The sequence below is a fragment of the Entamoeba dispar genome, genomic scaffold (genome assembly GCF_000209125.1).
Source record: "Entamoeba dispar SAW760 scf_1105229463703 genomic scaffold, whole genome shotgun sequence".
Taxonomy (NCBI): domain Eukaryota; phylum Evosea; order Mastigamoebida; family Endamoebidae; genus Entamoeba; species Entamoeba dispar.
In genome coordinates this window covers 79129-106860 of record NW_001855825.1, presented here as the reverse complement: position 1 = coordinate 106860, position 27732 = coordinate 79129, and the positions used below count along the sequence as shown (strand labels likewise).

Here is a 27732-nt window from a genome sequence, read left to right as displayed (position 1 = left end):
TATTTAATGACCTAAAAGAACTAAAAAAAAAATAAAACATAGAAGTGGTACACCAATGCAAATTGTCATTTTGACAAATTATGCATACAGTACCACAAGATTAATTCATATATTTATATTTCTTCTATTTCAATAATAATAAACAGAAGAAATTCCAATATGAAAAAAGAATAAAAAAGTAAAGATATTATAATTTAAAAAGATGAGATTTGTAAAATAATTTGTTCTAATTTTAGAAATAAAATGAGTCAAAAGTTTCTATAGTTATAGTTAAAAGAACAATACCAAATAGTTTACGATAAAATTAAAATAGAAAAAATCTATTTATAAATTTGATGTGTAATTTTAAGTTTTGGAAATAAATTTAAAGAAAAAAAGGAATAATCAGAATGGAAAAAAACGGGAAAAGAAGCTAAAGGTCATCTTCATCAAAAAAATACATTTTAAATTGAGAAATGAATGAACGAAGTGATTTCAAGAGAATAGAAATAATACCCCTTTCTAATCAATCATCCCCAAAGACTTTTGGAATAACAAAACAATTAACTACTTCAATACTAACGACATTTAATAGATGTTTACCTAATGAAGAACTTATCATTACTTCACCATCTATACCTATGTTAAATCAACAACGAGATAATGAAATTAATGATTTGATTATAAGAAAAGGAGATATTATTGGGACATTTACTTCTCTTGAAGGTCCTGAATGTTCAATGGATATTTCTAAATTAACAAAATATAGAGTTATTGAACCACTTGGTCAAGGAACATTTGGTCAAGTATTTAAATGTGTTGATCTATTAGATAAAGAAAAAGAAGTTGCAATAAAAATATTAAAAAATCATACAGCATATTTTCGTCAAGGACTTATTGAAGTAAGTGTTTTAATGATTGTTTGTTAAATAAAATTAAACACATAAAAAGAAAAAAAAAATATTAATAAATATAGTTAAATACATTTTATGATCAAGGACAAAATAATAAAATACTTACAATGAAAGATCATTTTATGTATTATAATCATATTTGTATTGTTACAGAATTATTAGGAAAAGATTTATATCATCTTATGAAAGAAAATAAAAATAAAGGGTTTTCTATTAGAACTATTAGAAAATTTCTTTTTCAATTATTAAGAGCATTAAGAACATTATCACATGCTAATATAGTTCATTGTGATGTAAAACCAGAAAATATTTTATTACAAGGTGCTACTTCAAACATTAAATTGATTGACTTTGGATCAGCTTGTTTTGAAAATTTCACAATGAATACATATATTCAATCAAGACATTACAGAGCACCAGAAATTGTTTTAGGGTTACCTTATTCATGTGCAATTGATATGTGGTCTGTAGGATGTATAGCAGCAGAATTTTTCCTTGGGATTCCATTATTTGCTGGAACAAGTGAATATAACTTATTATTTAAAATGATAGATATGTTAGGAATGTTACCTAATGAAATGTTAAAGAATGGAACACGAACAAAAGAATTTTTTAATTTAAAAAATGGTGTTTATGAATTTAAAGAACAATTTCAATATGAAGCAGAGAAAAATATAAGACTTACACCAAATAGACATTATTTTTCATATCATGCTCTTAAAGATCTTATTGAAAAGAATCCAATGAAAGTTGGATCAAGTGAAGTTGATGAAGTTAAAGAAATTCGTGCTTCACTTTATGATTTTTTACTTCGTTGTTTTGTATATAATCCAAAAGATCGTTTAACTCCTGATCAAGCTCTTGCTCATCCATTTATTATAGGAACAACTATAGAAGGATATGAAATACCATTAAGAGAAGTTCCTTATAAAGAATATGGTAAAGTAATGACAATGAAAGGAAAAGAATATATTAATCGTGTTTTTAATGGTATAGAAGAAAATATTTGTGATAACCAAATGTATTATAAAGTATTTATGCATGCACTTTATAATGGTCATATTGTTAATGTTCTTACTGAATCACCATATGTTGGTTCTATAACACCAGAAAGTTTTATTAAAATTTTTAATGAAAAATGTGGTTTTCCTAAAAAACTTCAAACTATGAAATCTATTACTCCAAGACAAGTTAAAGTTGTAATAATTGATGAAGGTAAACAAGAATTTTCTTCTTCAACTGAATCTCCTAATTCTGGATCAAAGTCTTCATCTCCACAACTTGATAATGAAAAAGAAAAACGTAAATCAAAAGTAGGAAAAATAAAAGACCTTTTTCGTAAATTAACACCTAGTCATTCTCCTAGAGTTTCACCTCGTTTTTCTCCTAAAATATCACCAAGGTCTTCTTTTAATTCTTCACATGGTTCTTCTAGTAATGGTAGTAATTCACCTAATTCTACTTCTACTGATGATAGAAGTCAACAACTTGTTCCAGAATTAATTAACGAACCTCATACTAACAAACTCTCAATTGTATCTTTACGTATTAATGAATCTACATCTGATTCTGATGGAGAAAAACAAAAAAAGAAAATTCATATAGATATCAGTAGTAGTAGTAATGAAAAGAAAAAAAAGAAAGATAAAAAGAAGAAATAACAAAACCACAGAATTTTATGTTTTGTACTAATTTATTTCTGTTTAATCTACTCCTTCTAAACAATTCAAATCCATTTGTAATTGAATAGAATTTTTGTTTATATTAGATATTTTCAGTCCTAGTTTATTATTACCCTTGAAATTACTCTTTGCTATTTTCAATTTAATTACTTCTTATTTCTTATATCTTTATAAAGTCCTATTTTGAATTAACCTCAATAAATTATTTTAAATAACAAAAACAAATCTTATCATAACTGTGGTGTTCTTCTATAGGTTATACCAACTAGATATTTATACATTGTTTTGTTTCTCCATCAGTTCAAGAACTAATCATAATTGAACGAAAAGCATCTTCTGTTTTAATAAAATTGATTAAAATCATTTATAACTTTAGATTCATTAACCATTAATATTATATTATAAAACACAACTCTTATTACTGTCTTTGTACATAATAACACAATTTAAACTAATACACATCTAATAATGTCTCTCTTTCAAAATTTTTAAAATGACAAAATTCTTTGAATTGAACATTATTGTTTTATTAATTATGGAATGTTGACACAGAAATCACAATTCCTATTATAATTTAAATGAATTAGAAAGTACACAAATTAATTAAAAAAATAAATGTCATTAAATGTTTATTAAATAGACCAACAAATAATCAATCAAATTACTTGTAATTCGCTTTTATTAATCAACGTCATCTTCTTCATCAATAACGTTACCCTCTTCAACACTCATATCTTCTTCATCAATTTGATCGTCATCTAATCCTAAAAGCTCATTAGTTTCATGATCCATAATATCGTCATAATCATACTCATCTTCTTCATTCTTTTCTTGTTCGTTGTTGATATTTTCTTTACTAACATTGAATTCAATTTCTTCAAGATTACCTTCTTCAGGTTCTTCTTCTTTTTTGACATAGACTTTTCCGTTATAAATAATGTCATCATCTTCTTCCAAGTCTTCACTCATTCCATCAGAGTCATCGTCTTGTTCTTCTTGAGTGTTATTTGGTACTTCCTTTTCAGCAATACCTTTTTCAACGTGTTTGTCAATATAATAATCAAAGAAAAATAAAAGTTCTGATGGTATCTTTTCTCTTTTTAACTCAATAAATTCATCAGAATTAACAATCATCTTTCTAGGATCGTTCTTTTCATCTTTGACTTTACTAACAATTTTTTTATCAAAGGAGATATGTCCATCATTTGTTTTTTCTTCTTCTTCATTTGGTTGACCTTTAACTAACTTCTTTAAGGCAAAACGGTCTAGTAATAACTTTGAGCTTAATGACTCCCAAATTTCCAAATTTACATGAATTGGAGTTCCATTAATTAATGACTGTGTTAATTGTCTTACTGTTGGATGGTAGTGATGCAATAATAAATTAATTTCAAAAGATTTTGTATTAATAGCACCTGAGTATGCTGGGTCTCTTTTATTCCAATCAAATTCATGGTGACTTTTTTCACCTTCATTTTTGATAATTTGGTTACCATTATCATCAATATCAATATCGTGGTAATGTTCATCATCGTCGTCTAATAGTTCACCGTTATCAAATAAACCTTTAAGAATAGGGTATTTTATTAACATATCTGATGTAATTCCAAGTACAGAACAAATGAATGAAGGTGAAGAGTATAATGATTTAATCAATAACTTTTTAATAAAAGAAGCAATAACATCAATAGACTCTTCTTTTAATAAGTTACTTCTCAATATATTAAGGAAAATAAATTGTTTTTCTGAAGGTAATTCAGTTATTTCATTAACCTTTTCATAAATCAAGCGATTACAACGTTTTGATCTATCAATTTCATTTAACAAAGAGACACATTCTAAAGCTCTAGTAAATGGAATAGTTCTAGCAATTTTGTATAAATCAGTTAGATGTTCTTCAATTTCTTTAAAATTTTTACAATAATTAACACACTTTCTCATTCCAATAATAACATTTTGAAGAGCACGAGTATCAATTTCTTTTTGACTGTATAATGATTTAAAATAAACAATAAGTAATTTAATCATTGCTTCTGCTTGTTCTGGATTATTTTTTGAATATTGAATATTTTTGAGTGAAGTAAGACCTCTTCTAATAGTAACTTGATTAACATTAGGACGAATAATTAACTCTCTTATAGCATTGATAATATCTTCTGTTGTATCTTTATATCTTTTTAATAATTCTTGAATATAAAAATCAGTTTTATTTGCAACTTTACCATTAAGATCACCTAATTTATTTACAACTAATGATATTGCTTTATACCGTTGTTCTGGACATGACGCTGCTAATTCACTTGCACAACGAATAGCAGTAAGTTTAAATTTATTAACATTTCCCATAGATGCATTTTTAAGAATTTCAAGAAATTGTGCATAAGAATTTTTTAATAAATGTTCAAAGTAATATTTTGAAAGAATATAAGGAGTTGCAATTTCAAAATTTTGTTGTTGAAAATTAAGTAAACAACGTTTTGGTAATAGGTGTTGCTGAAATAGTTCTTTTGTTGCTCTTATAGCTAACTCAGATTCATCTCTATTTTTCTTTGTGCAATGTCCTAGTAATTGAACAAGATAATTATATGTATTAAAAGGACCACTCGATACTATTAATGCTAATGCCTTAATTTTATCATTGTATGTACCAGTTGTAATTAATGATCTCATCCATTTACCATTATGTTCTGCAAGTTTCTTTTGTTCATAAATTGATGTCATCGCTTCATATTTTTCTTTGGCTTGTTGAAATTTCTTCTTGGCAATCTCGTTATCATTTTTGATTGGTTTAATTTCTTCAGGAAGATCTTTCCACCAAGGAGCTGGTTGGTTTTCACTCATCAATAAGAATTAGGTTTTCTTTAGTTTTTTATTTTATTTTTTATTTTATTTTTTATTTTATTTTTATTTTACTAAAAATTTTTAAACGTCAATCTTAAATTTCATTCTTCATGACATCTGAACATACATATTATTGTGAAAATTGCCGTAGAAAGTACAACAGAAATAAAGGATTCTTGATATGTCCGTTTTGTGGTTCTGAATTTGTAGTTGAACAACCATTTGTTATGTTTAAGAAAATACCAATCCCTGAGAATGAGATGATAAGAAGATCATACAACCAATCATTTGAGAATTACCCACAACCTAATTTGATTGATTTTCCACAACCTTCATCGGGAAGAATTCCTTTTCATCCAGGCCCTGGGAATTTTTCAGGTGATTTATATCTCCCACAACCACGAATAAGAAACCCTATTCAAATCTATCCAAGAAATCCATACACAGGAAGTTCTCATGAGCCATACCTTGGTATTTATGATCGTGGTAATTTTGGTACTATAAATGATGCCTCATATAATCTCCCAACACAACCACTACGATCAATGCCATCTTCTTCATTGCAAATTATTCCAAAAGAGCAATGTATCTTTTGTGAAAAAGAATTAGAAAAAGAAGAAGATATTATCACATTATCTTGTGGGCATCAGTGCCATAGCCATTGTGTAAAATCTTCTCATTGTCCAATCTGTACTAGTCTTTACAACTAATTCATTTGTTTCTATTTATGATATCTATAACATAAATTTGTTTTAGTAACATTCAATTACTATTTTAAGGTATGTTTCATTATGAAGTAAATACTAGACACTATTCTCCACAAACAATAAACCTTGAGAAAGATTCAGAAGGAAAGAATTAATAGTTTATTAAAAAGATATTTTAAAGTTTATTATTAGAAGAGTCTAAAAATAAACCAACACGAGATGAGAGAGTATTAAAATATTTTCAAATCATATAAAAACAATAAATAAAGAAAACCATTAAAAAATATCTCAAAGTGTTGTTTTATTTAGTTTATTTTGGGAAAGACTATTTATAGTAGTTTCATTTGAAGAAATAAAAATAAATATCTATTTGATTGGTCAAATAAAGATATGATATTTGTTTGGGGGAAAGTTTAAGAGATATTTAAATCAAAGTCAATCTTAATATATCATTTAAGTATGTCTTTAACTGAAAGCTGTAAAATTTCTAGTACCCCAAGAAGAAAAGAATATAATGACCTAAAATATATTATCAAAAAAAAAGTAATTAAGGATTTAGAATGTTATCAAGAGTCTATCCTTATTGCTTTATTGAATCAATTTTGTGGGATTACTATTTGTAGACCGAGAAAACAATGTAGTGTTGCATTGTGTTGCGCTAAGGTTCAGACTATTCATCTAAATAGTGAGAGTATTGAGGTAATGAAATTAGCAGAACAAAGATTTAAACCTATTTATGATCAAGACATTAAAGATGGTATAGCTAAAGCAACTTCTTTTAGAAGATTTGAGAAAAATAAGAGGATATTTATTCATAACTTTTTATTTGATCTTGCTTTAGAATTTGGCTTCTTTTTTGATTCAAAATTATCAAGAAAATCATCAAAAACAGATTCTATTGAAAGGATTCAACGTGTTTATTTTCGAGGAAAACTCATTATTGAATTAGAAGAGGTTGTTGAAAAAGGAAGTATTCTAACTAATCAATTTTTTGATTTGGTTAGATATGGAGTTACTTATACATTAAACAAAAATGACCAAATTATCTCAAAAGTGTTTAATCATTTACACCCTGTTATTAATTAATGAACATAGTTTTATTCTTCAATTATTCACATAGCCTTATGATTTATAAATGAAATTAACTCTTTTATTTTTGTTTAATACTATTTTTTTTCAACTCATATTTAATGTAATCAGTTTTTTTTTTTTTAACTTTATTGATAAAAAATAATAAATCATGACGATGATTATTTTTCAATTTCTGCTTTCAAACTTGCCATTCCCATTTTAAAAACTTTTTTTTTCTAGTCTTATTATCGAATAGTAGTGAAATAGTTTTTGTAGATTAATGAAAATTGAAACTTACAAAGAACAAATGAATTAATATTACTTTTTCTTCTCAGAGTTGTCTGGGGTTAAAGGAATTAATCTATATTCTCTTATATCTCGTTGACGTTTAATAGATTTTCTTTGTGGTTGAGATTTAACTTTTATAGAATCTAATGACTGAGGTGATTCTAAAGGTTCTCCAATGTATCTAGTTTTAAAGATATGCCCATTTTTATATTGAGGTGGAATATAACCTAACATATAGCACTTACTTTTATCTTTTCCTAAATCCATTCCACGTACTGGAATAATTAATCCACCAAATTGGTGTTTTGTGTAATTACTTTCAATATGTAATGGTTTATATGTTTTGATTGGAACAATTTGATCATTTGAAATATACGTTTTAATTTCTTTTTTTATTTGTTTCCATGCTTCTTTGCCTGTTTTCTTGAACTGATGGATGTCTTTTCTATAATACCAATTTGATTTACCTATGAAAATAAAAGCATTTCCATATCTAGAGTTCCTTTGTTGATCTTTTTTTCCTAGGTCTTTTTCAATTGGTTCAACAACACTCAACAATTTCTTTTGATTAATAAATCCAATCAGTGCAATGGCTTTATAAAATGATCTTTCTCCATTCATATCAATTTTAAATTCTTCAGGATAGAAATTACTTAATGGTGAAGAAGTTGAATTCATTAATTGACGAAATTCTTTTGGAAGGCAATGCTTTGATTGAGGTGGTAAGACTGATAACAATTGTTCAAATGGTCTGAAAGGTTTTCCTTGTGTATATTGTACTTCAAATTCTGGATCAAGTAATTTACCAATGTCTTTAGCAAAAGGAGCATAGTAATACGGATAGTACCAATCCCATGATTGACACCCTTCATAATAGTAACTAAATACCCAATTTAGTCCTTCAACATATGACTCAATAATTTCTATAACAAGACTTTTTTCTTTCTTATATTCTACATGAAACTTTTGTTGGTAATATCTTTCTTCGTACCCTGGTTCCCCTAATTGTATTTCATCATTTTTTAACTCTTCTATTTGGTGAAATAATTCCTGTTTCTTTTTCTCAAGACTTTCTTTTATCAACTGTGATTCCTCTTTTGCTAATTGTACCTCTTTTATACTCTTTACTTTAATTTCTGTTTTACGTTGAGGTAATGCCTCAGTTCGATTCTCAAAAGCAGATTGAATTTGATAATCTAATTCTCTCATCCTTTTGTCGAAATAAATTTGGTCTTCTTTTTCTTTTCTTAATCTTCTGTTAACCAAAAGTTGTTTCTCTTCTTTACCTACAAGATGTAAAAATTTTTTAACTATCTTAATATTAATGGTTCCATTTTCGGTAATATAACCATTTTCTGGAAGAAATTTAAGATATATTTTAATCAAAATATCAATTGCTCCTTCTTGAATATCTAAAGAAGGGATACGAGGTAAGAAATCATTCCCAACTAAGAAACAAAAGAAGATAAAATCATCTAGACAACGTTCAAAATCATATTTTTCTACTTTAATTGTTTTATTTAAATATTGTCTAAGAACATGACAATCAACAAAAATGAATGGTTTTGTTATTGGGTCTAATGGTGCTATTCTATTATAATTTTTACAATGATCTGGAGAATGATAATCACCACAAATATAACATTTATCTCCTTTATTATATGGTTTATCTCTGATAATACTAAAATATCTTTCATGAGTTGCTAATGCTAACATAATCAAATCTGCATCCAATCCATACATACAGTGTCTTATGTATGGATTATAATTTTTACAATCCTTTTGTCTTCTAATAAAATCAATAATTTTATGTTCTCCTTCTCCTGGAACACTTGAATCACTAAATATAACAATGATACTGTTCCAATATTTAGATGAATTCATTCTTTCCTTAATATAGGCTTTAATAACTTTACTAACAGCTTCCATAAATTCAGTTCCAGGAGTTATACAATTAGAATCAACTGGTTTTTCTTTAAAGATACTTTTCTTTTCTTCAAAACTTTGATTTTCCATATTATACGCTGTCTTAAATCTACGACTTCGTTGTTGGTTCATTTTAGCTCGTGGAGCAACACCGTCAATTGCTATATATAAAAGTTTTCTTGGTCTAACTATATCTATCATATAATCAATATACTGAGTTAATAAAACAAATACATCAACATTTGTTTCTGGTGTTTGTCGGTCTGTAGGGTGATAACAAGGATGAATTAACCCATTCAGATCAATATAAAAATTATCATACTCAACTCCATTAGGGTTTGGAGATGACAAGTCATCATTTTCTATAGAACTACCTCTCTTACAGTCGTTAGTGATCCCGAAATACTTTTTAGTAAGCCAGGCAAAGAATGAAGGCACTCCCATGGCTCTATCTTTTGCTCATTTTATCAGTTCTCATACAAATAGTTTTATGTTATATATTACATAAAATTTTTTACTATTTATTTTTAGAAAAGTTTTATCCTAAAATATTCTGATTTTTTAATTCACTCAAAAATCAAGTTCTTTAAAATCAGTGTATTTCTCAATTTTTTTTTTGGTTGTTTTTTGTCTGTTGTTATGCGTTCTTTATTTTCTCCGAAGAATAAGATTTACAGTTATTGAATATATCAATTTTCAATTATTTTTTGTGGTTTACATAACAAATTAAAATGATGAAAAACAAAATGAACTGAAAATAGGATTAATGGAGGAGGTTAAAGAGAAGCAACAAGCATTAGATTTCAGTGTTAATGGAATTGAAATTCATTTTCCATATCAATTCATTTATCCAGAACAATACCAATTTATTAAAACAGTTACTAGTGGAGTTACAGATAATAAAAAACCACCTCACAAACAAATTATTATTGAAATGGGTTCTGGAACTGGAAAGACAGTAAGCATTATCACTGCAGCAAAAGGATTGTTGGATAATCAAGGAAGTAATATTTCACATACAATTTATTGTACTCGTACTATTGATGAAATTAAACGAGTTTTTAATGAATTAACAAAATTATCAATACCATCAATTGTACTAGCATCAAGAACTCACTTATGTTTATTGGATGATGTAAGGGAAAGTAAACATGCACCATTACTGTGTCAAGAAAAAAGAGATAAAGGATTATGTCCATATTATCATGAAATAGAAGATGAAATACCAACCATTGCTGGGATAGATGAATTAGTTCAATTTGGTAAACAACATAGACAATGCCCATATTTCTGTTCAAGAAAAAATTTTTATAAATCACCATTTATAGTTTGTACATATAACTATATTCTTGACCCTAAAGAAGAAAATGTTACTATAGGTAAAATGATTGATTTAGATCAGACATTACTTGTTTTTGATGAAGCACATAATGTAGATAATATTGTTGTTGATGCACAAACACTTACATTATCATTAGAAACAATAGAACTTGCAACAATTTCATTAGCTCGTCTTACAAAACTTCTTTCAATTGAAGCATCAAAAAAACCTTTAGAAAATGAATATAAACGACTTGTAGAAGGTCTTAGACGTTCAGAATTAACTAATAATATTGAAGAAGGAGAGCCATATTTTTATAATGAAAAAAAGAAAACATCAGAAGGAGATGTTGATTATGACAAAGTTATTCCAGGGACTTTTAGAAATTCGAGTCAATTTGTTCTTTTAATGAAAAGAATAGTAAATTTTTTTAGAGAGAAATTGCATGAAGCTCCTACAAAAAAACAACAACGAATTAAGGAACAACACTCAATTCAAGTGAAAGATATTGTTACTGGATTATGTGATTCTTCAGTCTTAACACCAGAAATCATTAAATTTATTCCTAATAGACTTCATTTACTTATTCAAACACTTGGAGATGAATATGGAGGAAGACAAGATGTGAAAGGAGATTCATTTTATTATGATGCCTTATATCTTGTAGCAGATTTTGCAGCATTACTCTGTTCTAGTCAAGAAGGATTTTCTTATGTTCCAGATGTAGTGAAAATAGATAAAGATGATTATTATCATTCTGTATTAAATTTAGTTTGTGTTGATGCAGCAAATGCTATCCAACCAATATTAAATAGATTTCATTCGATAGTTTTTACATCAGGAACATTAAGTCCATTAAAAACATATATTAATATTCTTGGGTTAAAAAATGTTGTTGAAGAAAAACAAATTAGATCACCAACAAGTAATGTAGGAAGAAGAATTTGTCCATTATTTGTAACAAAAGGATTTGACCGTATTGCTATTACTTCTCAATTAGCAGATTCTAAGTATGCTGGAGCACGGAGTGACCCATTAATTCTTTCATCTCAATTTTTCTATAGAGCTGATCGTTTAATTCTCCATTCTTATGGTAAATTAATTGTAGAATTATCTAAAACAGTACCAGATGGTGTTTTATGTTTCTTTCCAAGTTATGCTTATATGAATATTTGTATTTCTTATTGGAATGAGATGAAAATATTTGAATCAATTGCACAAAATAAATTAGTATTTATTGAATCAAAAAATGCTTATGAAACATCTCTTGCTTTCCAAAATTATAAATTAGCTTGTCATACTGGTAAAGGTGCTGTATTACTTTGTGTTATACGTGGTAGATTATCTGAAGGAATAGACTTTACAAACCATCTTGCTAGAGCTGTTTTAATTATAGGAGCTCCATATCTCCAGTCAAGTCCTATCCCAATTAAAGAAAGAGTTGAATATCTTAATAATAAAAAAATTATTTCAAAAGATGATTATTTTACATTTGATGCTATGAGAACTTGTAATCAATGTCTAGGAAAATGTCTGAGGGGAAAAACTGATTATACAGTTGTAATATATGCAGATAAAAGATATAAACTTAATGATCGTAATGTCAAGGCATCTATGCCACAATGGATTCTTGATGCTATCCAAAAAAGATATACTGACCTTTCTGCTGATCAAAGTATTGTATTAGCAAAAGAATTCTTAATGAAAATGAGTTATTCATTTGATACTCAATTCCCAATTAAAGAAATGATTGGTAAAACATTATGGACATTAGATGATATTCGTAAAGAACAATTAACAACACAAAATTAATGGTTTTATTATTACTACTATTCTTTATTATTCTTTTCACTGAAAGTACTACACCACCCCCTCCAATTTTTTTTAGAATTAATAAATTAATTGAACAGAAGTATGTCATTCATTGTTAATTCAGTTTTCTTTCTATTTTTAGAAATGATAATGGAATCTATTCCATAAAAATGAATCTATTTAACAGATCTTTGTTGGATCAAATATACACATATTGGAATAATGAAAAGTATGATAGAAAAGATAAACTCTGATGGTAATATTGAAGAAAATCAACATCAACGAGTGACTAATAATCAATCAGGTGAACTTCGAAATGAAATTATTTTTAAACCTAAAATAGGAACAGAACAACTCTTAAGAAATGCAATAAATAATAATAATACATTTTTCTCACAAGATTCAGGTTCTATCGGTGTTACAGCTGAAGAATTACTGAAAGAAAATTCTACAAATTTTGAAATAACAAATACAACAGATCCAGAAACACATACAGACACTCAAAAGACTATTTCTTATACTGGAATTGGAACTCTTAAAACTGAAACTCCATCATCTCAAGAAACAATGATATTTAAACCTATGGAAGATATTGAAAATGAAGATGTTTTATCAAGTGAAAAAACCATTTCTATGGGAAGTTCTCTTGATCGAGATGATGATATTGAACAATTTAATAATAAAAACGTTAGGGAAGAAGAAAATAATGACATCCTTTCAGATGACCACACTATTGAAACACTTACAGCAGACTCAGATAATTCTTTAATAGAGAGTGATGAAGAAGAAAAGAAACAACAAAGAAAACCAAATTGTTCAAAACAACTATTAACAAGAATTGAATCAAAGTATTTTGATGAAACCTTATTAGGGAGTGTTCCAACTATTGAAAAAATTGGCAGAACTGAAGGAGAAGATGGTTACATTAAAAAAACACAAAAAGAAGAGACTAAAAAAGAAGGCTTTTTGTGTAATCAAAACAATAATTATCTTCGAAGTATTTCAAGTAAATATGAAGATGATGATCTCTCATCAAAAGAAACAATTGCATATTCATGTCATCGATTAAATAATAAATATGATTCAACAGGTGAGAGTACAACAGCCAAAGAAATTGATGAATTAAATGAATTACTTGAAGAAAGAAAAATAAACAAAAAATCATTTTATTTTGATCGAAGTGATGAAGAAGATGAAAAATTAAAAACAATTGCAGAAATATATAATGAAGAAGAAATGTTAAATCAACCAGAGTTAAATGATAGTAATGATTCATCAAGAGATACAATTATGACTCTTGGATTAAATGAACATAGATTTCAACAAATTGTAGATTCTCTTGATCTGTTTGATGAGTATAATGAATTAAATGAATTTGAGAGAGAGGCATATGCTAAACTATTTGGTAAAGTTGGACTCTTAAAAGACCATATCCCAGTTGGAAGAATTCAACAACCCACACCAAGAGAATTTCATATTTACTGTGAAAAAGGAGAAAAAGAAGAAACAATTAGAGAGTTTTGTTCAAGTTGTAGTTCAGTAGAAGAACTTGAACTATTCTTGAAATCAACTTGTAGAGTTCTTGGACTGAACTGGGATGAAATGAAACAATTTTTTAATACTGAGTCATTAGGAAAAATGAAAGAGTCAATCATTAACTTATTTAAAGAGATTGAATTGAATGAGTAATTGAAATGATTTTTAACTTTTTAATAATTTGATTTAATAATATTTGACTTTTCGTTTAATTCTCAATAACCAAAAAAGTAGATGAGATGATTATATCTCAATGAAAAGAAAAACATTTAAAATAATTTTGTTGAAAATAAGAATTTTGAATTATCAAAACTCATAAAAGAACGGAATGAACGAAAAAGAAGATGAAGATATAGATTATGAACTAATCAGAAGAAGGTATTATAACTCTCTACCTCCAGTAAGAATAAGAAATATTAAACCTACAAAATCAGAACCAATTCCAAAAGACTATTATGAGCTATCTCATCAATCAAGTAAACCAATTCCAATAAAGCATAACTCTCCACAATCACCTTCTATATTTATGCCACCTCATGAATATAAAAAATTACATCCAGAAGATAGTTATTCTAATTCTCCTCCTTCAGAAGAAAGGGTATAATGGAAACGATTTTAAATATTAAAGAGTCGATTTCCTTTCAATAAAATAAAAGAATATATTGTTAATCTCAAAGAACTAAATCCAATGAAAACATATATATGAGTTAACTTTAATTCTTTTTTTTATACCAACACTCTTAATTTTTTTAAAAAATGACTAAATCCAATAAAAAAGTTTATTAATTACCTTTTTTTAATAAATATAGATGTGTTTACATTGTCCTAAGTTCAGTTTAAAAAAAATATGGGTATGAATTAACAGTTTAGGTTAAGTTTATCTAATGATGTATCAAATAACTTTCATTTTAAAAATTTCATGTTAATTTTATATTTAACTTGTTGGCATTGAGTTTCTTAGTTCTTCTTATATTCAACTTTTATTTAATTACATTGTAATTATTCTTTGAAATTAGTTACAAATTTAGGTAATTAATATATTATTGTATTAATATCTTGTTTTATGAAGTATTTAAATAAAAAAATAGCTATATAATCCTTAAATTATAATATTATTATTAAATGAATATTTAATTATATATTTTATGAAGAATTACTATATATAATTAATGTTTTATATTTAAAATTTAGGTATAATGCGTAGCTAGTGTTATAAACTACCTTTCTTATTTATCTCAAAATGAGTTAAATCTGGATTATAGAATTAAAAAAAGAACAAAATAATTAATCATAAATCCTTACTTCAAAATTGTATTACTATCTATTCACAATTACCTGTTTATGACCTGATTAATATTATCATGTTTATCAAACTTGTGTTTTTTTGTCACAAAGTCTTTAATTATATATAAATAAAAAATATCATAAAAAGTAGAAAAGAAAGGCTTTTATAGAATTATAGGTATTGTCAAAGAATAATGAAATTATTGTTATTCTTTTTTGTTTCAAGTTTTAAGTTCAGTTCCATCAAAAACATCAAAGTCATTTATAAGGCATAGAAAAAAACAAGATTAAATCTTTTTCTATAATCTTTACTATTCAAAAAAAGAAAAAAATTAAACAAAAAAACACAAACAATGGCAACCGAACAACAAACAACACCCGCAGTAATGTGGCCATTTTATATTGAGGATGAAACAGACTTTAGTACCCTTGGTATAATTTCTTTTTTGTTATCAATTGTATCATTCATTTATAAAGTTTGACTTCTTTAATTTTTATTTAATATTATCGCCAAGACTAATACATTAGAGCCGTGTAACTGTAATGGCTGCTCTTATTTTCTTTGTCCTTTCGATTCCTCACAAACAAAAAGTTGATCTTCAAATTTCAGCTCTTATTATGTCTGGGTTTCCCCTACTTATTGCTCTTTCCTTTGCATATATGTTCACTCCTGATAGTTATGCTTAATTGATTAGTTTCTTAAAACAGTAATAATTTGATATTATTTATCTCATGCGTTATTTAATAAAGTGATATATAACACAAAAAGATTAATAAGAAGGGACTAATGAGGAAGTAGTTTACTGTCTGTTTGACAGACAATAAAAGTACTGAAAATAACTAAAAATGGTTTCTGTGGAATTTACAATACCATTATAAAACAAGTAATTAATAAAAAAAAATGAAAAGGAAATGGAAAAGAATAGAAAAAACAACAGAAAAATATCAAAAAACTCAGATTGATTTTATAGAGACCAATGAGAAAAAGTTAAGAGAAATCATCTTCAAAAGAACGAAACTAAATAAACTTAAAAACCCTACGATGAATAAGTTAATGATATGTATTTTTTGTTTTATCATTAACGGAATGTATGCATTTGAACTTGATGGACTTCCAGCTTGTGAAAATGGACCATTAGAAGATTCATCTGATTTTGCATTTGTTGATGAGATGAATTGGTTTGAAATATTATTAGGAATTGCTATTATCTTTTTCTCATTTGTATGTTTTGTTCCACAGATATATAAAATATTAAAAAGAAGAGATGGAAGTGGATTATCTCCTTCTTTTTTACTTATTCTTGCATTTAACCAAGTATTTGCTGTTATTAATGCTACTATAACAAATTCACCAACTATGCATAGTTGTGTTGTTATTGGATGGAAATTATGTTTACCACCATTATTATCATATTTTCAAATTTGTGAATTAATGATTTTATGTTACCCAATGTTTGCTTTATTCCTTGTCTTTTATAAAGATAAAAAAGAAAAAGGATATAAACGTTCATTAATATATTTTATCTCTGCTTGCATATTTTTAGTATTTTCTATTATTTTGATTTTAACTTGTTTAAAATTATGGGGTGAATGTTCAAAGATTACTTATGCTGTTGGATTTTGTTTTGGAATTGGTTCAACTGTTACAACACTAATAGAATATCTCCCTCAAATTTGGAGAACTTTTAGAACAAAAGAATGTGGTTCAATGTCATTTACTACGAATTGGGTTACTACTGTTGGTACTGGTATTATTACATTTTATATGATTTTTTCTACAAGCCAACACTTCACTACATTAGCCAGTTATATTGCATCATTAATTCAACATATTGTATTGTGTGCATTACAAATTAAATATGATTATATTGATAAATGTACTGTTCCTATGGCAAAGAATGAAGTTAAAAAGAAAGTTAATGTATTTAGAAAGTTATTCCATTTACCTTTATATCCTGTAGAAGAAGAGATAGTCTTTGGCCATCTTCCTCAAGACAATAGTGATGAAGAAGGTTGTGAGCTTGTTCAAACAAATAAAACAGAATACCCTTCACATAATTCTCCATCTCCTTCAACTGGGTCATCAAATGATACCTTTTATGACTTAGACAAGGAAATAATAGGAGGTGATAGTGAAATTGTTCTTTAAAAATTGAAATATTTTTTTTTGACTGATTTGGTTAGATTTTCCAATGGAGATAATCCCAAAAAAAATTTATTCTTCCTCTTAAAATTTTTAATTAGATAGATTTGATTATTTTTTTGGTTTTAGGTCAGAGGTTTATTTTGTTTAACTAATTATTCTAATTTAACTCATTTATCCAACCAAAAAAAAATAATCTATTTTTTCTATTTTTTAAAAAAATAATAATTTTAATTGATATCTATCATTTTTTAACTAAGAAAACTAATTTTAATAAACACAATAGATTAAACAACAATGAAACAACAATAGAAACTATTTTAAAATGAATTTTATAACAAAATATTCTGTCGTAATAATTCTATTGAAACATTACCTCAAAAATTTTATGATTTTTTATAGAAATATTTATATAAATAGAAAATGGAAAAAATTAATTGTTTATGACTTATTATTAGAACAATAATTCTTTGATATACATAGTTTCATAATACCCCCAACCATCTTATTCATGTATCTGTTATTTGATTATAATGAGTTCATGTACAAAATACAACCAATTTATTTTATTTCTATCAACTCATTTCAAATTATTTAAACAACTGACTATTAAATCTCACAAAAATATTTTTTCTATTATATTTTTTTATTACAAATTACTTCTTGACTGATAGAATTTATTATGATTTATTAATTTATTTATAGTAATATAATACCAGAAATCAATGTGAAACAAAATCATTAAATCTAACTATTATTCAAGACTCCGTACGAATTTAATTTTGTTATTTTTATTGTAATATTTTATTTATATTCTACTACAATTGAATTAGATAAAAAATATAAACATCTAAACTTCAAACAATGATTAAATGATAAATCTAATTAAATTATGAAATTATAAAAACAATATCAGAACTTGATCAATGAGTGATTGATTTTATATTATAGGAAGGTTGGTATCTAATTAAGGGTTTATAACTTTTGATATTTAAACAATAAAAACATTAAAAAACAATCTAAAAATGATAAGTAAATATTCACAAAAAGATAAACAATATTTCATTTTTTTGTAGTCATCTTATTTATGTTTTATTTGACATCTTTATTCTTTCTTAGATTTTGTTTATCATTAGTTTCTTTCTTCTGTGTCAGTTAATAGTTGATTTTATTTTTCAATTTAAAAAATATTGATAGAGGTTTGTATATTAACATCTATTTCTGTTTATTCTCTTACTTTTAATTCAATAGTAATCCTAGTTGTTTATCATTTATTAATGTTATATTACTCATCTATTTTTAATACATTATTCAATACTGTCAATATGAATTATTCTCTTTATCTAACCACTACATTTTAAATTTTTATAGATATGTTTTATAACTTCTTTTTAGTTTAAGTATTTATCTTTTCTTTATTTCTCTGTTCATTCTTATATTTAATTAAAATGAGTAATACCATCAATTTATTGAGAATATTGTTATATAGATTTAGCATTTACAAATTCAATAATTATCCCGTTTCTATTTAATCATTCTGAATTTACAAAAATGAATTTGATATTCATAATCATTTAATTATCAAATTAAATATTGATACTTCTCTTTCCTTATAATTTTCAATATCATCAAACTTATTTCAATGGACTATATATTTAATTAAAATAACTGTTATAAAATAATTTATTGATCTCCTGAGAACTTGATAAATTAGTATATCATACCGATAAAAGCAAAAGTACAAAACAAACTTACTGTAAATAATAATGAAATATTTAAATTTCAAAAATTAGTATTGTATCAAATTAAAAAAAAAGAATACAATGTTTGAAACATAACTGTTGTTGATTGTAGAATGTACATTATTGAAAAATAAAAAGATTCAATAAATTATGTTACCTTATAACAAATAGATGTCTGAAATAAAATTGATTAATTCGATTGTTTTATTAGAAAATTAAACTGATCGTTTTTTACATAAATTATAACAATAAATTATGTATATATTTATTTATTCTTTATTATATTGTAAATTTAAATAAAAATTATACAAAATATTCATTTAGATAATATTTAAAATCAGTAGGTAAGATAATTTCATAAATTTTTCAAATGATAATGTTGTACTAGCAAAAGTATGTATTTATTTAATATTATTAGAATCTAGTTTTTAAATACAAATTGGCATTATAAAATCAAATATACACAAAATTATACTTAAATTAATTTATTTTCTTTTTTAAAAATATACAGACAATATATTTATCTTATATTTCATATCTATTAGTTTTTATTTTATTATTTGTTTATATCAATAAATAAACAAAAAATAATCATATATTTGCATATTTTCTAATAACTCTTGATATTCCTACAATATTTGCAGAGAACTACATAATATTGTAACAAGTAATATGGTCAATATATATAAAGATAAACATAAGACAATTTATTTATTTGATTTTCTATAAATAATTAATTAACCAAAATTATCAAATCCATTTGTTTCATATTATTGTTGTTGATATGTCTATATTATTTTTCATATAGATTAATGTATTAGTGTATTAAGTTATCTTTATTGTTTAATGGATAATCGTTTTAATAAATAATAAATCTCATTATTTGATGGATTTAAAGAACTATTATTATATTTTTTTAGTAACTATATAATATTTTCATATCAATTATTATTTATTTTTATACAAAGAATATTCAAAATCTATTTTAATTGTATGATTAGCATATTAATCTTTTCTAGAATTAAAACCTCTTAATTATTCACAATTTTATAATTGGATGATTTAAGAAGGTATTCTTTCATATGCTTCCAATTTATTTAAAATATATTTTATTGTTCCTGATATGTTATTCATTTTTTGTGTTATTTAATAATTAAGAAATTATCTGGCAATTTAACACAAAAGAAAATCCACTTTAATTTATTCTCTTAAATATGTATATTACTATCAAATAACTTTACATAAAATGGTAAACTAAATATTACTAAATATAAGAAACTAAGAAACAAACACTTTTATAAATAAAAAGAGTACTTAAAATTATACTCCACATTGTTAATAATAATAGGCATATACTAAATAATAAAAAAATTGAAAATATATCCTTATATAATATAGATTAAGAAAATATTTGATGAGTAGAAATATAAAAATGTATTATTTTAATTTTTAACAAGAATTATAATCATGTTGAAACGTTCTATAAAAAAGTTTATATTTTAGAAATAGTTGTTTGAAGTGAGTCTTATTCTTTCTTGAATGTATTAAAAAATAAAAACTTTCATTTTTTCTAAGGAGAGGTTCCCTAATAAAGGAATGAAAAGATGACAATGAAAGAAATACTACTAATTAAGTTCCCTAATTAAAATCCTTCTTCTATATTACTAAACATATTTTTATTTATAAGTATTAATGTATTAGAAAGTTATAACTAATTCATCTTTTCTACACTACAAGAAAATCTATAATTTATTTATTTTTAAATCTACGAACCAATACTATTAAGTATAACTTAATATTTTGATTTAAATAACAAATATTAATTTATTCTAATCATACCATTCCAGAAATAAAATACATAAATTTTAACTGGAATTAAATTTAATAAAAACAAGTAAAAAAATATATTTATATCTGCACAGCAAAGGAGAGAAATAAAAATAGAATATTCAAAAAAAAGAAAAAAATATCGAAATCTTAAAAATCAAGTTATCATTAACTTATATGGCAGAAGATTTACAAGCCAAAATTATACAAACAAGAAAAGAGATCGATCAAATTAAAGAAGAAACCCGTGCAAATAGGGAGGCTAAAGAAGATACAACAAGTTTGTTATATAACATTTTATTTTAATTTTTTATTGGTTTAATGAAAAAGTATTAACATAGAAGTGAAAAAATTTACATCAGAAATTCCAGGTATTTCAAGGAGTGACCACGTTAGATTTAAACGTGGATTAAGAGGTCATATTTCTAAAATTTATGCTATGCATTGGGCAAGTGATTCTACTCATCTTGTTTCTGCTTCCCAAGATGGATTGATGCTTACGTGGGATGGTCAAACAACAAATAAAATTCATTGTATTCGTATTAGAAGTTCATGGGTTATGACATGTGCTTATGCCCCTTCTATGAAATTTGTTGCTTGTGGTGGTCTTGATAATATTGTATCCATTTATTCTATTGCACCTAAATCATCTTCAAGTGAACCACTAAATAATACTACAGCAGAATTAGCAGGACATGTTGGATACATTTCTTGTATGAGATATGTTGATGAAAATCGTATTTTAACTTCATCAGGAGATTCTACTTGTTGCTTATGGGACGTTGAACAATCTGCTAAAATTATGGACTTTAAAGACCATCAAGCTGATGTCATGTGTGTTTCTGTATCTCCAGATCAGAATACATTTGTTTCAGGTGCGTGTGATAGTATGGCAAAATTATGGGATATTCGTATGGAAAATTGTGTTGCAACATTTACTGGACATGATGCAGATATCAATGCCATTGCATTCCATCCATCAGGAAATGCTTTTATCACAGGAAGTGATGATTTTTCTTGTAAATTATTTGATATTCGAGCTGACAGAGAGTTAATGAATTATTCATCAGAGTCAATGCAACATGGTGTGACAAGTGTAGCTATTAGTAGTACAGGAAGATATTTATTCTGTGGTTATGATGATTTGGGATGTTTATGGTGGGATGTTCTTAAAGGAGATTATATTACCAAATTAACTGGTCACGAAAATAGAGTTAGTTGTCTTGGTGTTTCACCAGACGGTTATGCATTGTGTACTGGTTCATGGGATTCTACATTGAGAATTTGGGCAAATTAAAATTGCTTTCCCAATTAATTTTTTTTATTTTAAGAATTTTTTTAATTTTTTTCAGCGTTTAATTTTATGACTCGGTTAAATTATAATTTTATTATTTTGTTAAATTATATTTTCAATTTAAAAATGAAGATTTTTGGTTTCATTAAAAACTTGAACAGATTGAACTATGAAATTGTTAAATGATATTTTGGTTACTAATACTCTCAACATTAGGTGTAAAGTGTTCAAAAGGGTTATATGAATATAATAATAATTGTTTACCAAGTTTGGCTATTATATTATTTTTATTCTTTATGACACAATAATAATATTAGTGTGTGGTGATGAAATACTTGCAGGGTGGGAAGAGTGTGATGGAGGAAGTGGTTGTGAACTGAATTGTTCATGTGCTTTTGGATGGAAAAGAGATTATAAAGGAGGATGTGTTCCATCTTCAAATGGTTTAAGTGTTGGGTTTAGTTTTGTGATTGAACTTGAAAAAGATGTTATTTTGAAAGAGAATTTATTCCGATATGAACTTGAAAATGAAATATTTAATGCATATAATTATGAACTTAAAAACTCATACACAAACATTTCTATGTCTAGAGATGAAGTTATTGTAAAAGCTTTTACTAAAGACCAAATCAATAACAAAACAATTGAAGTTAAATTTAAGTTAACTGGTAGTTCAACTGAAGTTCCTGTTTATGTAGATTACTTTAATTATATGATTTCAAATTATTCTTCATTCTGGTATAGTCAAAACTCAACATACTTAAAAGTTATTAACCCTATTGAACCAGTTCATATTTTTTATCAAGTTGATCCAGCAGAATTTAATGGAATTATCCCGGTAGTGATATTATTCAGTGTTCTCTCAATTCTTATTTTAATTTAAAAAACTAATACATGTTGACACAAGTCTTTTAATTGTTCTTTTTTTATTTTAAAAGAAGACTTATTAGAATGAGTTAAACAAATCACTGTGAATAATTGTAATAGGGTGTTAGTGGCTTATTTGGTTTTGTTGTTTGGGTCTCATTTAATGAATATGTTTGATTGTTATTTTGGGGTTCTAATTTATAGGAAGAATATGGGTTAGTTAATTGTGACTGCTGAAAAGGAAGACTTGGAGATGAAAGGGGTTGAGACTGGAGAGTTTGGGAAGGAACACTTTGAGATAGAAGAATTGGTGGAAATGAGGTTGTTGATTGTGAAGGAAGGATTGGTTGATTGGTAGACATACGACTCATTGGATGTGATTGTGAATATCCATATTTTATATTTGATGGAGAGACTTGTGGTGGCTCAGAAACAAAAGCTAATTTGAGTGGTATCCCATTTTCATTTTTATGATTTAGAACAGAAACACAAATGACTGCGTCTTGTGTAGTTTTAAATGCAAAAACTCCACTCCTTTTACATAAGTATCATTTCATTTTATTGCAAAGTATATATAAAATGAAAAACAAACGTTGGAGAATCAAAAAAAACATCAACAGGGCGTGGAACAAAATAATGGTCAAAGTAATGACATAATGCCATTGGAGTGTTTGGGCTGCATGCAATAATAGGATGAAGTTGAATAAACTTAACAAACACACTAGGGGCAACAGAAGGAAGTAAAGGTTTTAGTGGTTGGAAATGTTTACACCAAATCCCAGGAGGTGCTGCGACACTATCATGTTTACTATATTTAACAATAAGTCGTGAATCAAAAAATTTTACATCAGATAGGTTTTGATATGCATTAATAGTATCTTCAATAGAGGCATATTCAATCATTGCAGTACGTTTTTCGCTAAGAACATTAACTTTAATAATAGACCCATATAATGAAAAAAGATTATAAAAATGAAAAGGGGATTGTGGGGTTAAATACCGAGGTAATTCATTAACAAGTAATACTCTTGTTATTGGTGTTTCATGCCCAAATCTAGGACTAATCGTATAGTCATGTGCTTGTGGACTCTCAGTTTTAACATTTAATGTTTCTGCATTACTTACTTCTGCTCTACATTTATAATTAAGAATTGGGAGGGGATTAGTTTTAAGATATTCAATGCATTTATTACTTGACTCTGGTGATTCAAATTCTATTAACGAATGGGGCATGTCAGGTCGAGGTGAGTTCATACAAATAATTCTTTGAATTTTACCAAATCTTATTACTGAATCATACAGGTCATTGCAGACAATTGCCTTTTTTATTGGCTGTTGAAAAGCAATAAATACTGTGGGGTTTGAGTTTGGCATATTGTGGGTTATCATATTTAAGATTTTTTCTTTTAAGATTCTTTTAAAATTTTTAATTTTTATTTTATAAGAGCTCCTTTCATACAACACATCTTTTTCTATTAATCCATCCTTCTTTTCTCTACTCTTTTTGAAAGTGTTAAAATAAAATGAAGTTTGTTTAATGGAGTTAATAAGAAGTTAAATGTATTGTTGTTAAATAAAAATGTGTTATTTTAGAAATATGAAAGAAAAGGAAGAGAGAAAAGAAACAATACTTTTAGAAGAAAGAATGAAAGAGAATATTCACTTGACTCATTTTCCTTTGATTCTTTCAAAGTAAAAAGAGTAGTTTTGTTTGAAATCCAGTTTTAAGATAGAAGGAAACAGATAAAAGGGTAATATGATTTATAAATTAGTTTTAAATCACTTCTGTTATTAAGATGAAATCACAAAAACAATTTCATGATTGGATTATTAAAGAACCACTTGGTAGTGGAACATATGGTTTGTATTAATAAGTGGATTGGTTAAAAGATAAGATAATTTATAAGAATTAGGGAATGTATTTCGTTGTTTGAATATAAAAACAAATAAGAGTGCTGCAATAAAAATCATTAATGAAGAAAGTAGTGCATTAAATAAAACTACTATTATTAAAAATCTACAAGGAAATGAAGGTATTATTCGATTTTTTGAATGTGGGTATGAATTATATGGATATTGTTTAGTATTTGAATTACACATAATAAATCTTAATCAACTTCGATTAAATCAACCAACATCAAGATTCTCTTCACAAACATCTTTTAGATTATTATTTAAAATGATAAAAATTGTTGAATATATTCATTCAAAACAAATAATTCATTGTGATATAAAACCTGATAACTTTATGATATCTCAAGATGGAGATATTATTTTGATTGATTTTGGTTTATCAGAACATTATCAAGACTTTTCTTATCATCAGAAATTAGGATTTAAAGGAAGTCTTCAATTTGCATCTCCCAATCAACACTTAGGAAAGAAATATATTCCAATTGTGTTATTATTCCTTTATTTTATATTCTTTATCAAAACATCACAGGAATGTTTAATCATTCTTTAATTCCATTATCTCTTGCATCATTATTTGAATCATCTATTTGTAATTCATCATGAAGATAATATTGATAAACAAGAACAATGTTATTCTTCTCAAGTTGTTCCAACAGAATTATCACAAAGTCTCTTTAAAAATATTAAATCTACATTATCAAAAATTAATCCATTCTCATCTGTTATTTCAAGAATTAAATAAAGATACTTTTAATTTCTTTCTGTTTAATGAAAATAAAATTAAATTAAAATTAAATTGCTTTTCTTTGATTCATATCTCTTTTCTTCTTCAATAAATTTAAGACCAATACAACAGTACAAAATTGCATTAAAAAGAAACAAATCCAAAAGAGTGTATGTGTAGAAGCTTCATTATTTTTTATTGTATTTTTGTTAGATGATATTGTTGTTGAAATTAAAATCTTAAGATCATTTGTTGTTGTTCCTGTAATTTCTTCTATAGCTCTTAATCTTTCCATAAATGTATCTACATCAACAAGAATATCACTTGTATCAATGATAAGTTCTTGACTCTTTAACATTTCATTTAAATGTTTTGCTCCATTGACAATAATTTTCATTAAATTTGAATTCTCATCATTTAATTTATCTAATTTACTTGCTTGTTGTTGAACTTTTCCTAATACTAAATAGATTTTTTGTAATGCTAAATCAATATCATCTCCATCATTAAATAATTCACTTTCAGTAAAACCAAAATTTAATCCATTAATACTTTTATCATTTCCTAATAACTCTTTAGTACTTTTTGTTTTCTTCTTTAAATCAATAATTTCAAGTGATTTAATTTGATGATTTCCACCATTTTTATCATCTAATGCAGATATCGCAAAATACATATGTTTTATTTTCCCTTCATATGTCATTTCACATCCTCCTTTGTCTTTTCCTATTGAAATAATCAATTTATTTGTTTTCTCTTCATACTTTAATTCAAATGAAATACTTTCAAAATTAATAGAATTAGGAAAAGTGCATTGAGTTAATTGTTTTTCTGTATTGTAGATTGTTGTCGTTCCCCTCAATGAATCTGTTGGTACTTTTACATAAATCCCTTCACTTGATTCAGTAAATTTACCCCCAAAATTATTACCTGAAACAATTGGTTTTGTTGTTAACCATAATGCAAATCCTTTTCCAATACCATCTGACTTTATTTTTCCATTAATTTGGAAATTAGTTGGAAGTGTCTGTATCTGTTAGTACTAAATCATTAGTGTAAAGTGTGAAATAACCAAACTTTTATTGTTGAAATAAGTCCATCTTTTTTAGATTCTGTTGTCAATAAAATCCCTTTTGATGTAATTTCTCCATCAACTCGTAATAATGTTTTGATTTTGCCTTCATCAATAGGAGATTTAATACTTAAAAATTGAGATGACACAAGATTAATGAAAAGCAACAACCAGATCATAACAACCATATTTTATAGTTCCTTTTTTTCAAATCCAAAACATAAAGAACTTTATCCCGATTTCTTCCCTTTTCAAAACCTTTATTCTTTTTTATTTTAATGAGATATTATACCATTCATAATTTTGTTAAATTGTTATTCATAACACAAATAATGTATTTTGTTTGATGAAGAAAAAGTTTGTCTAAGCAACTATGTGGTTCTCCTCTCTATTTACCCCAAACATACTAGAGACAATTACTTAGTTTTAAGTTTTATCAGAATAAATCACTTTGTTTATCGTAAAAGATAATAATACTTTAAGAGTGTTAAATTGGTTTTATTGAAAATTTTTTTAGTTTATTAATTAATTGTTTATATTGGTGAACAATCCAGGAAGAAAGGTGTTTTAGTTAAAACCAATAAAGAAGTATTTATGCGGTACCTCTCAAAAAGATTACAAAAAAATTTGTGAAGTTTTGTTTATTGATATATTTGATTACATAAAGTAAATATTCTTATTTTATTTTTTTATAATTAATTTTCATAAGAAGGACGATAGGTACATTTCAAGTAGAGAGTCTGTTAATTTGATTTTAAGAGAAATGGATAGTTTGAACTTATAACTAA

The 27732-nt window shown here is 25.8% G+C and overlaps 14 protein-coding genes across 14 annotated transcripts, besides 39 other annotated features; 10 read left to right on the top strand and 4 right to left on the bottom strand.

The window, feature by feature from the left end:
• Positions 1-8: part of a sequence feature (AT_rich) that runs on past the window's edge.
• Positions 9-298: 290 nt separating this feature from the next.
• Positions 299-334: a sequence feature (AT_rich).
• Positions 335-455: 121 nt separating this feature from the next.
• On the top strand, positions 456-2554 carry EDI_129160 (serine/threonine protein kinase ppk15, putative; the record flags this gene model as incomplete). The annotated part of the gene is made up of 2 exons (XM_001741326.1): positions 456-899; positions 956-2554. 2 exons carry the CDS (start codon positions 456-458, stop codon positions 2552-2554), a joined length of 2043 nt encoding a protein of 680 aa, XP_001741378.1.
• Positions 905-970: a sequence feature (AT_rich).
• Positions 2520-2559: a microsatellite.
• A 612-nt stretch (positions 2560-3171) lies between these two features.
• Positions 3172-3214: a sequence feature (AT_rich).
• Positions 3215-3256: 42 nt separating this feature from the next.
• EDI_129150 (uncharacterized protein) lies at positions 3257-5416 on the bottom strand (the record flags this gene model as incomplete). The annotated part of the gene is made up of 1 exon (XM_001741325.1): positions 3257-5416. The coding sequence occupies one exon, from the start codon at positions 5414-5416 to the stop codon at positions 3257-3259; it is 2160 nt and encodes a 719-aa protein (XP_001741377.1).
• A 25-nt stretch (positions 5417-5441) lies between these two features.
• Positions 5442-5486: a microsatellite.
• Positions 5487-5526: 40 nt separating this feature from the next.
• On the top strand, positions 5527-6126 carry EDI_129140 (uncharacterized protein; the record flags this gene model as incomplete). Its single annotated transcript, XM_001741324.1, has 1 exon — positions 5527-6126. One exon carries the CDS (start codon positions 5527-5529, stop codon positions 6124-6126), a length of 600 nt encoding a protein of 199 aa, XP_001741376.1.
• Positions 6127-6272: 146 nt separating this feature from the next.
• Positions 6273-6314: a sequence feature (AT_rich).
• A 268-nt stretch (positions 6315-6582) lies between these two features.
• Positions 6583-7209, top strand: EDI_129130 (uncharacterized protein; the record flags this gene model as incomplete). The annotated part of the gene is made up of 1 exon (XM_001741323.1): positions 6583-7209. The coding sequence occupies one exon, from the start codon at positions 6583-6585 to the stop codon at positions 7207-7209; it is 627 nt and encodes a 208-aa protein (XP_001741375.1).
• Positions 7210-7323: 114 nt separating this feature from the next.
• Positions 7324-7362: a sequence feature (AT_rich).
• Positions 7363-7512: 150 nt separating this feature from the next.
• EDI_129120 (5'-3' exoribonuclease, putative) lies at positions 7513-9852 on the bottom strand (the record flags this gene model as incomplete). The annotated part of the gene is made up of 1 exon (XM_001741322.1): positions 7513-9852. One exon carries the CDS (start codon positions 9850-9852, stop codon positions 7513-7515), a length of 2340 nt encoding a protein of 779 aa, XP_001741374.1.
• A 49-nt stretch (positions 9853-9901) lies between these two features.
• Positions 9902-9938: a sequence feature (AT_rich).
• A 236-nt stretch (positions 9939-10174) lies between these two features.
• EDI_129110 (DNA repair helicase rad3/xp-D, putative) lies at positions 10175-12541 on the top strand (the record flags this gene model as incomplete). Its single annotated transcript, XM_001741321.1, has 1 exon — positions 10175-12541. One exon carries the CDS (start codon positions 10175-10177, stop codon positions 12539-12541), a length of 2367 nt encoding a protein of 788 aa, XP_001741373.1.
• Positions 12180-12200: a sequence feature (AT_rich).
• Positions 12542-12605: 64 nt separating the features above from the next.
• Positions 12606-12633: a sequence feature (AT_rich).
• A 139-nt stretch (positions 12634-12772) lies between these two features.
• On the top strand, positions 12773-14230 carry EDI_129100 (uncharacterized protein; the record flags this gene model as incomplete). Its single annotated transcript, XM_001741320.1, has 1 exon — positions 12773-14230. The coding sequence occupies one exon, from the start codon at positions 12773-12775 to the stop codon at positions 14228-14230; it is 1458 nt and encodes a 485-aa protein (XP_001741372.1).
• An 8-nt stretch (positions 14231-14238) lies between these two features.
• Positions 14239-14275: a sequence feature (AT_rich).
• Positions 14276-15106: 831 nt separating this feature from the next.
• Positions 15107-15267: a sequence feature (AT_rich).
• A 207-nt stretch (positions 15268-15474) lies between these two features.
• Positions 15475-15508: a sequence feature (AT_rich).
• A 206-nt stretch (positions 15509-15714) lies between these two features.
• Positions 15715-16048, top strand: EDI_129090 (uncharacterized protein; the record flags this gene model as incomplete). The annotated part of the gene is made up of 2 exons (XM_001741319.1): positions 15715-15837; positions 15890-16048. 2 exons carry the CDS (start codon positions 15715-15717, stop codon positions 16046-16048), a joined length of 282 nt encoding a protein of 93 aa, XP_001741371.1.
• Positions 15848-15869: a sequence feature (AT_rich).
• A 190-nt stretch (positions 16049-16238) lies between the features above and the next one.
• Positions 16239-16314: a microsatellite.
• EDI_129080 (uncharacterized protein) lies at positions 16263-17510 on the top strand (the record flags this gene model as incomplete). Its single annotated transcript, XM_001741318.1, has 1 exon — positions 16263-17510. One exon carries the CDS (start codon positions 16263-16265, stop codon positions 17508-17510), a length of 1248 nt encoding a protein of 415 aa, XP_001741370.1.
• A 178-nt stretch (positions 17511-17688) lies between these two features.
• Positions 17689-17740: a sequence feature (AT_rich).
• Positions 17741-17883: 143 nt separating this feature from the next.
• Positions 17884-17923: a sequence feature (AT_rich).
• A 201-nt stretch (positions 17924-18124) lies between these two features.
• Positions 18125-18156: a sequence feature (AT_rich).
• A 22-nt stretch (positions 18157-18178) lies between these two features.
• Positions 18179-18219: a sequence feature (AT_rich).
• Positions 18220-18277: 58 nt separating this feature from the next.
• Positions 18278-18319: a sequence feature (AT_rich).
• Positions 18320-19152: 833 nt separating this feature from the next.
• Positions 19153-19192: a sequence feature (AT_rich).
• Positions 19193-19261: 69 nt separating this feature from the next.
• Positions 19262-19320: a sequence feature (AT_rich).
• A 153-nt stretch (positions 19321-19473) lies between these two features.
• Positions 19474-19584: a sequence feature (AT_rich).
• Positions 19585-19711: 127 nt separating this feature from the next.
• Positions 19712-19847: a sequence feature (AT_rich).
• A 103-nt stretch (positions 19848-19950) lies between these two features.
• Positions 19951-19987: a sequence feature (AT_rich).
• A 160-nt stretch (positions 19988-20147) lies between these two features.
• Positions 20148-20209: a sequence feature (AT_rich).
• Positions 20210-20336: 127 nt separating this feature from the next.
• Positions 20337-20360: a sequence feature (AT_rich).
• A 242-nt stretch (positions 20361-20602) lies between these two features.
• Positions 20603-20699: a sequence feature (AT_rich).
• Positions 20700-20989: 290 nt separating this feature from the next.
• Positions 20990-21011: a sequence feature (AT_rich).
• Positions 21012-21038: 27 nt separating this feature from the next.
• Positions 21039-21075: a sequence feature (AT_rich).
• Positions 21076-21119: 44 nt separating this feature from the next.
• Positions 21120-21160: a sequence feature (AT_rich).
• A 90-nt stretch (positions 21161-21250) lies between these two features.
• On the top strand, positions 21251-22370 carry EDI_129070 (guanine nucleotide-binding protein subunit beta, putative; the record flags this gene model as incomplete). The annotated part of the gene is made up of 2 exons (XM_001741317.1): positions 21251-21353; positions 21418-22370. The coding sequence occupies 2 exons, from the start codon at positions 21251-21253 to the stop codon at positions 22368-22370; spliced, it is 1056 nt and encodes a 351-aa protein (XP_001741369.1).
• Positions 21359-21388: a sequence feature (AT_rich).
• Positions 22371-22382: 12 nt separating the features above from the next.
• Positions 22383-22422: a sequence feature (AT_rich).
• Positions 22423-22445: 23 nt separating this feature from the next.
• Positions 22446-22495: a sequence feature (AT_rich).
• A 54-nt stretch (positions 22496-22549) lies between these two features.
• On the top strand, positions 22550-23250 carry EDI_129060 (uncharacterized protein; the record flags this gene model as incomplete). Its single annotated transcript, XM_001741316.1, has 2 exons — positions 22550-22634; positions 22685-23250. 2 exons carry the CDS (start codon positions 22550-22552, stop codon positions 23248-23250), a joined length of 651 nt encoding a protein of 216 aa, XP_001741368.1.
• Positions 23251-23332: 82 nt separating this feature from the next.
• Positions 23333-24608, bottom strand: EDI_129050 (uncharacterized protein; the record flags this gene model as incomplete). Its single annotated transcript, XM_001741315.1, has 2 exons — positions 23333-23768; positions 23827-24608. The coding sequence occupies 2 exons, from the start codon at positions 24606-24608 to the stop codon at positions 23333-23335; spliced, it is 1218 nt and encodes a 405-aa protein (XP_001741367.1).
• Positions 24609-24649: 41 nt separating this feature from the next.
• Positions 24650-24678: a sequence feature (AT_rich).
• Positions 24679-25030: 352 nt separating this feature from the next.
• On the top strand, positions 25031-25698 carry EDI_129040 (casein kinase I isoform alpha, putative; the record flags this gene model as incomplete). The annotated part of the gene is made up of 2 exons (XM_001741314.1): positions 25031-25094; positions 25148-25698. 2 exons carry the CDS (start codon positions 25031-25033, stop codon positions 25696-25698), a joined length of 615 nt encoding a protein of 204 aa, XP_001741366.1.
• Positions 25699-25919: 221 nt separating this feature from the next.
• Positions 25920-25946: a sequence feature (AT_rich).
• Positions 25940-27132, bottom strand: EDI_129030 (uncharacterized protein; the record flags this gene model as incomplete). Its single annotated transcript, XM_001741313.1, has 2 exons — positions 25940-26899; positions 26950-27132. The coding sequence occupies 2 exons, from the start codon at positions 27130-27132 to the stop codon at positions 25940-25942; spliced, it is 1143 nt and encodes a 380-aa protein (XP_001741365.1).
• A 308-nt stretch (positions 27133-27440) lies between these two features.
• Positions 27441-27484: a sequence feature (AT_rich).
• Positions 27485-27611: 127 nt separating this feature from the next.
• Positions 27612-27647: a sequence feature (AT_rich).
• The last annotated feature ends 85 nt before the right edge of the window (positions 27648-27732 follow it).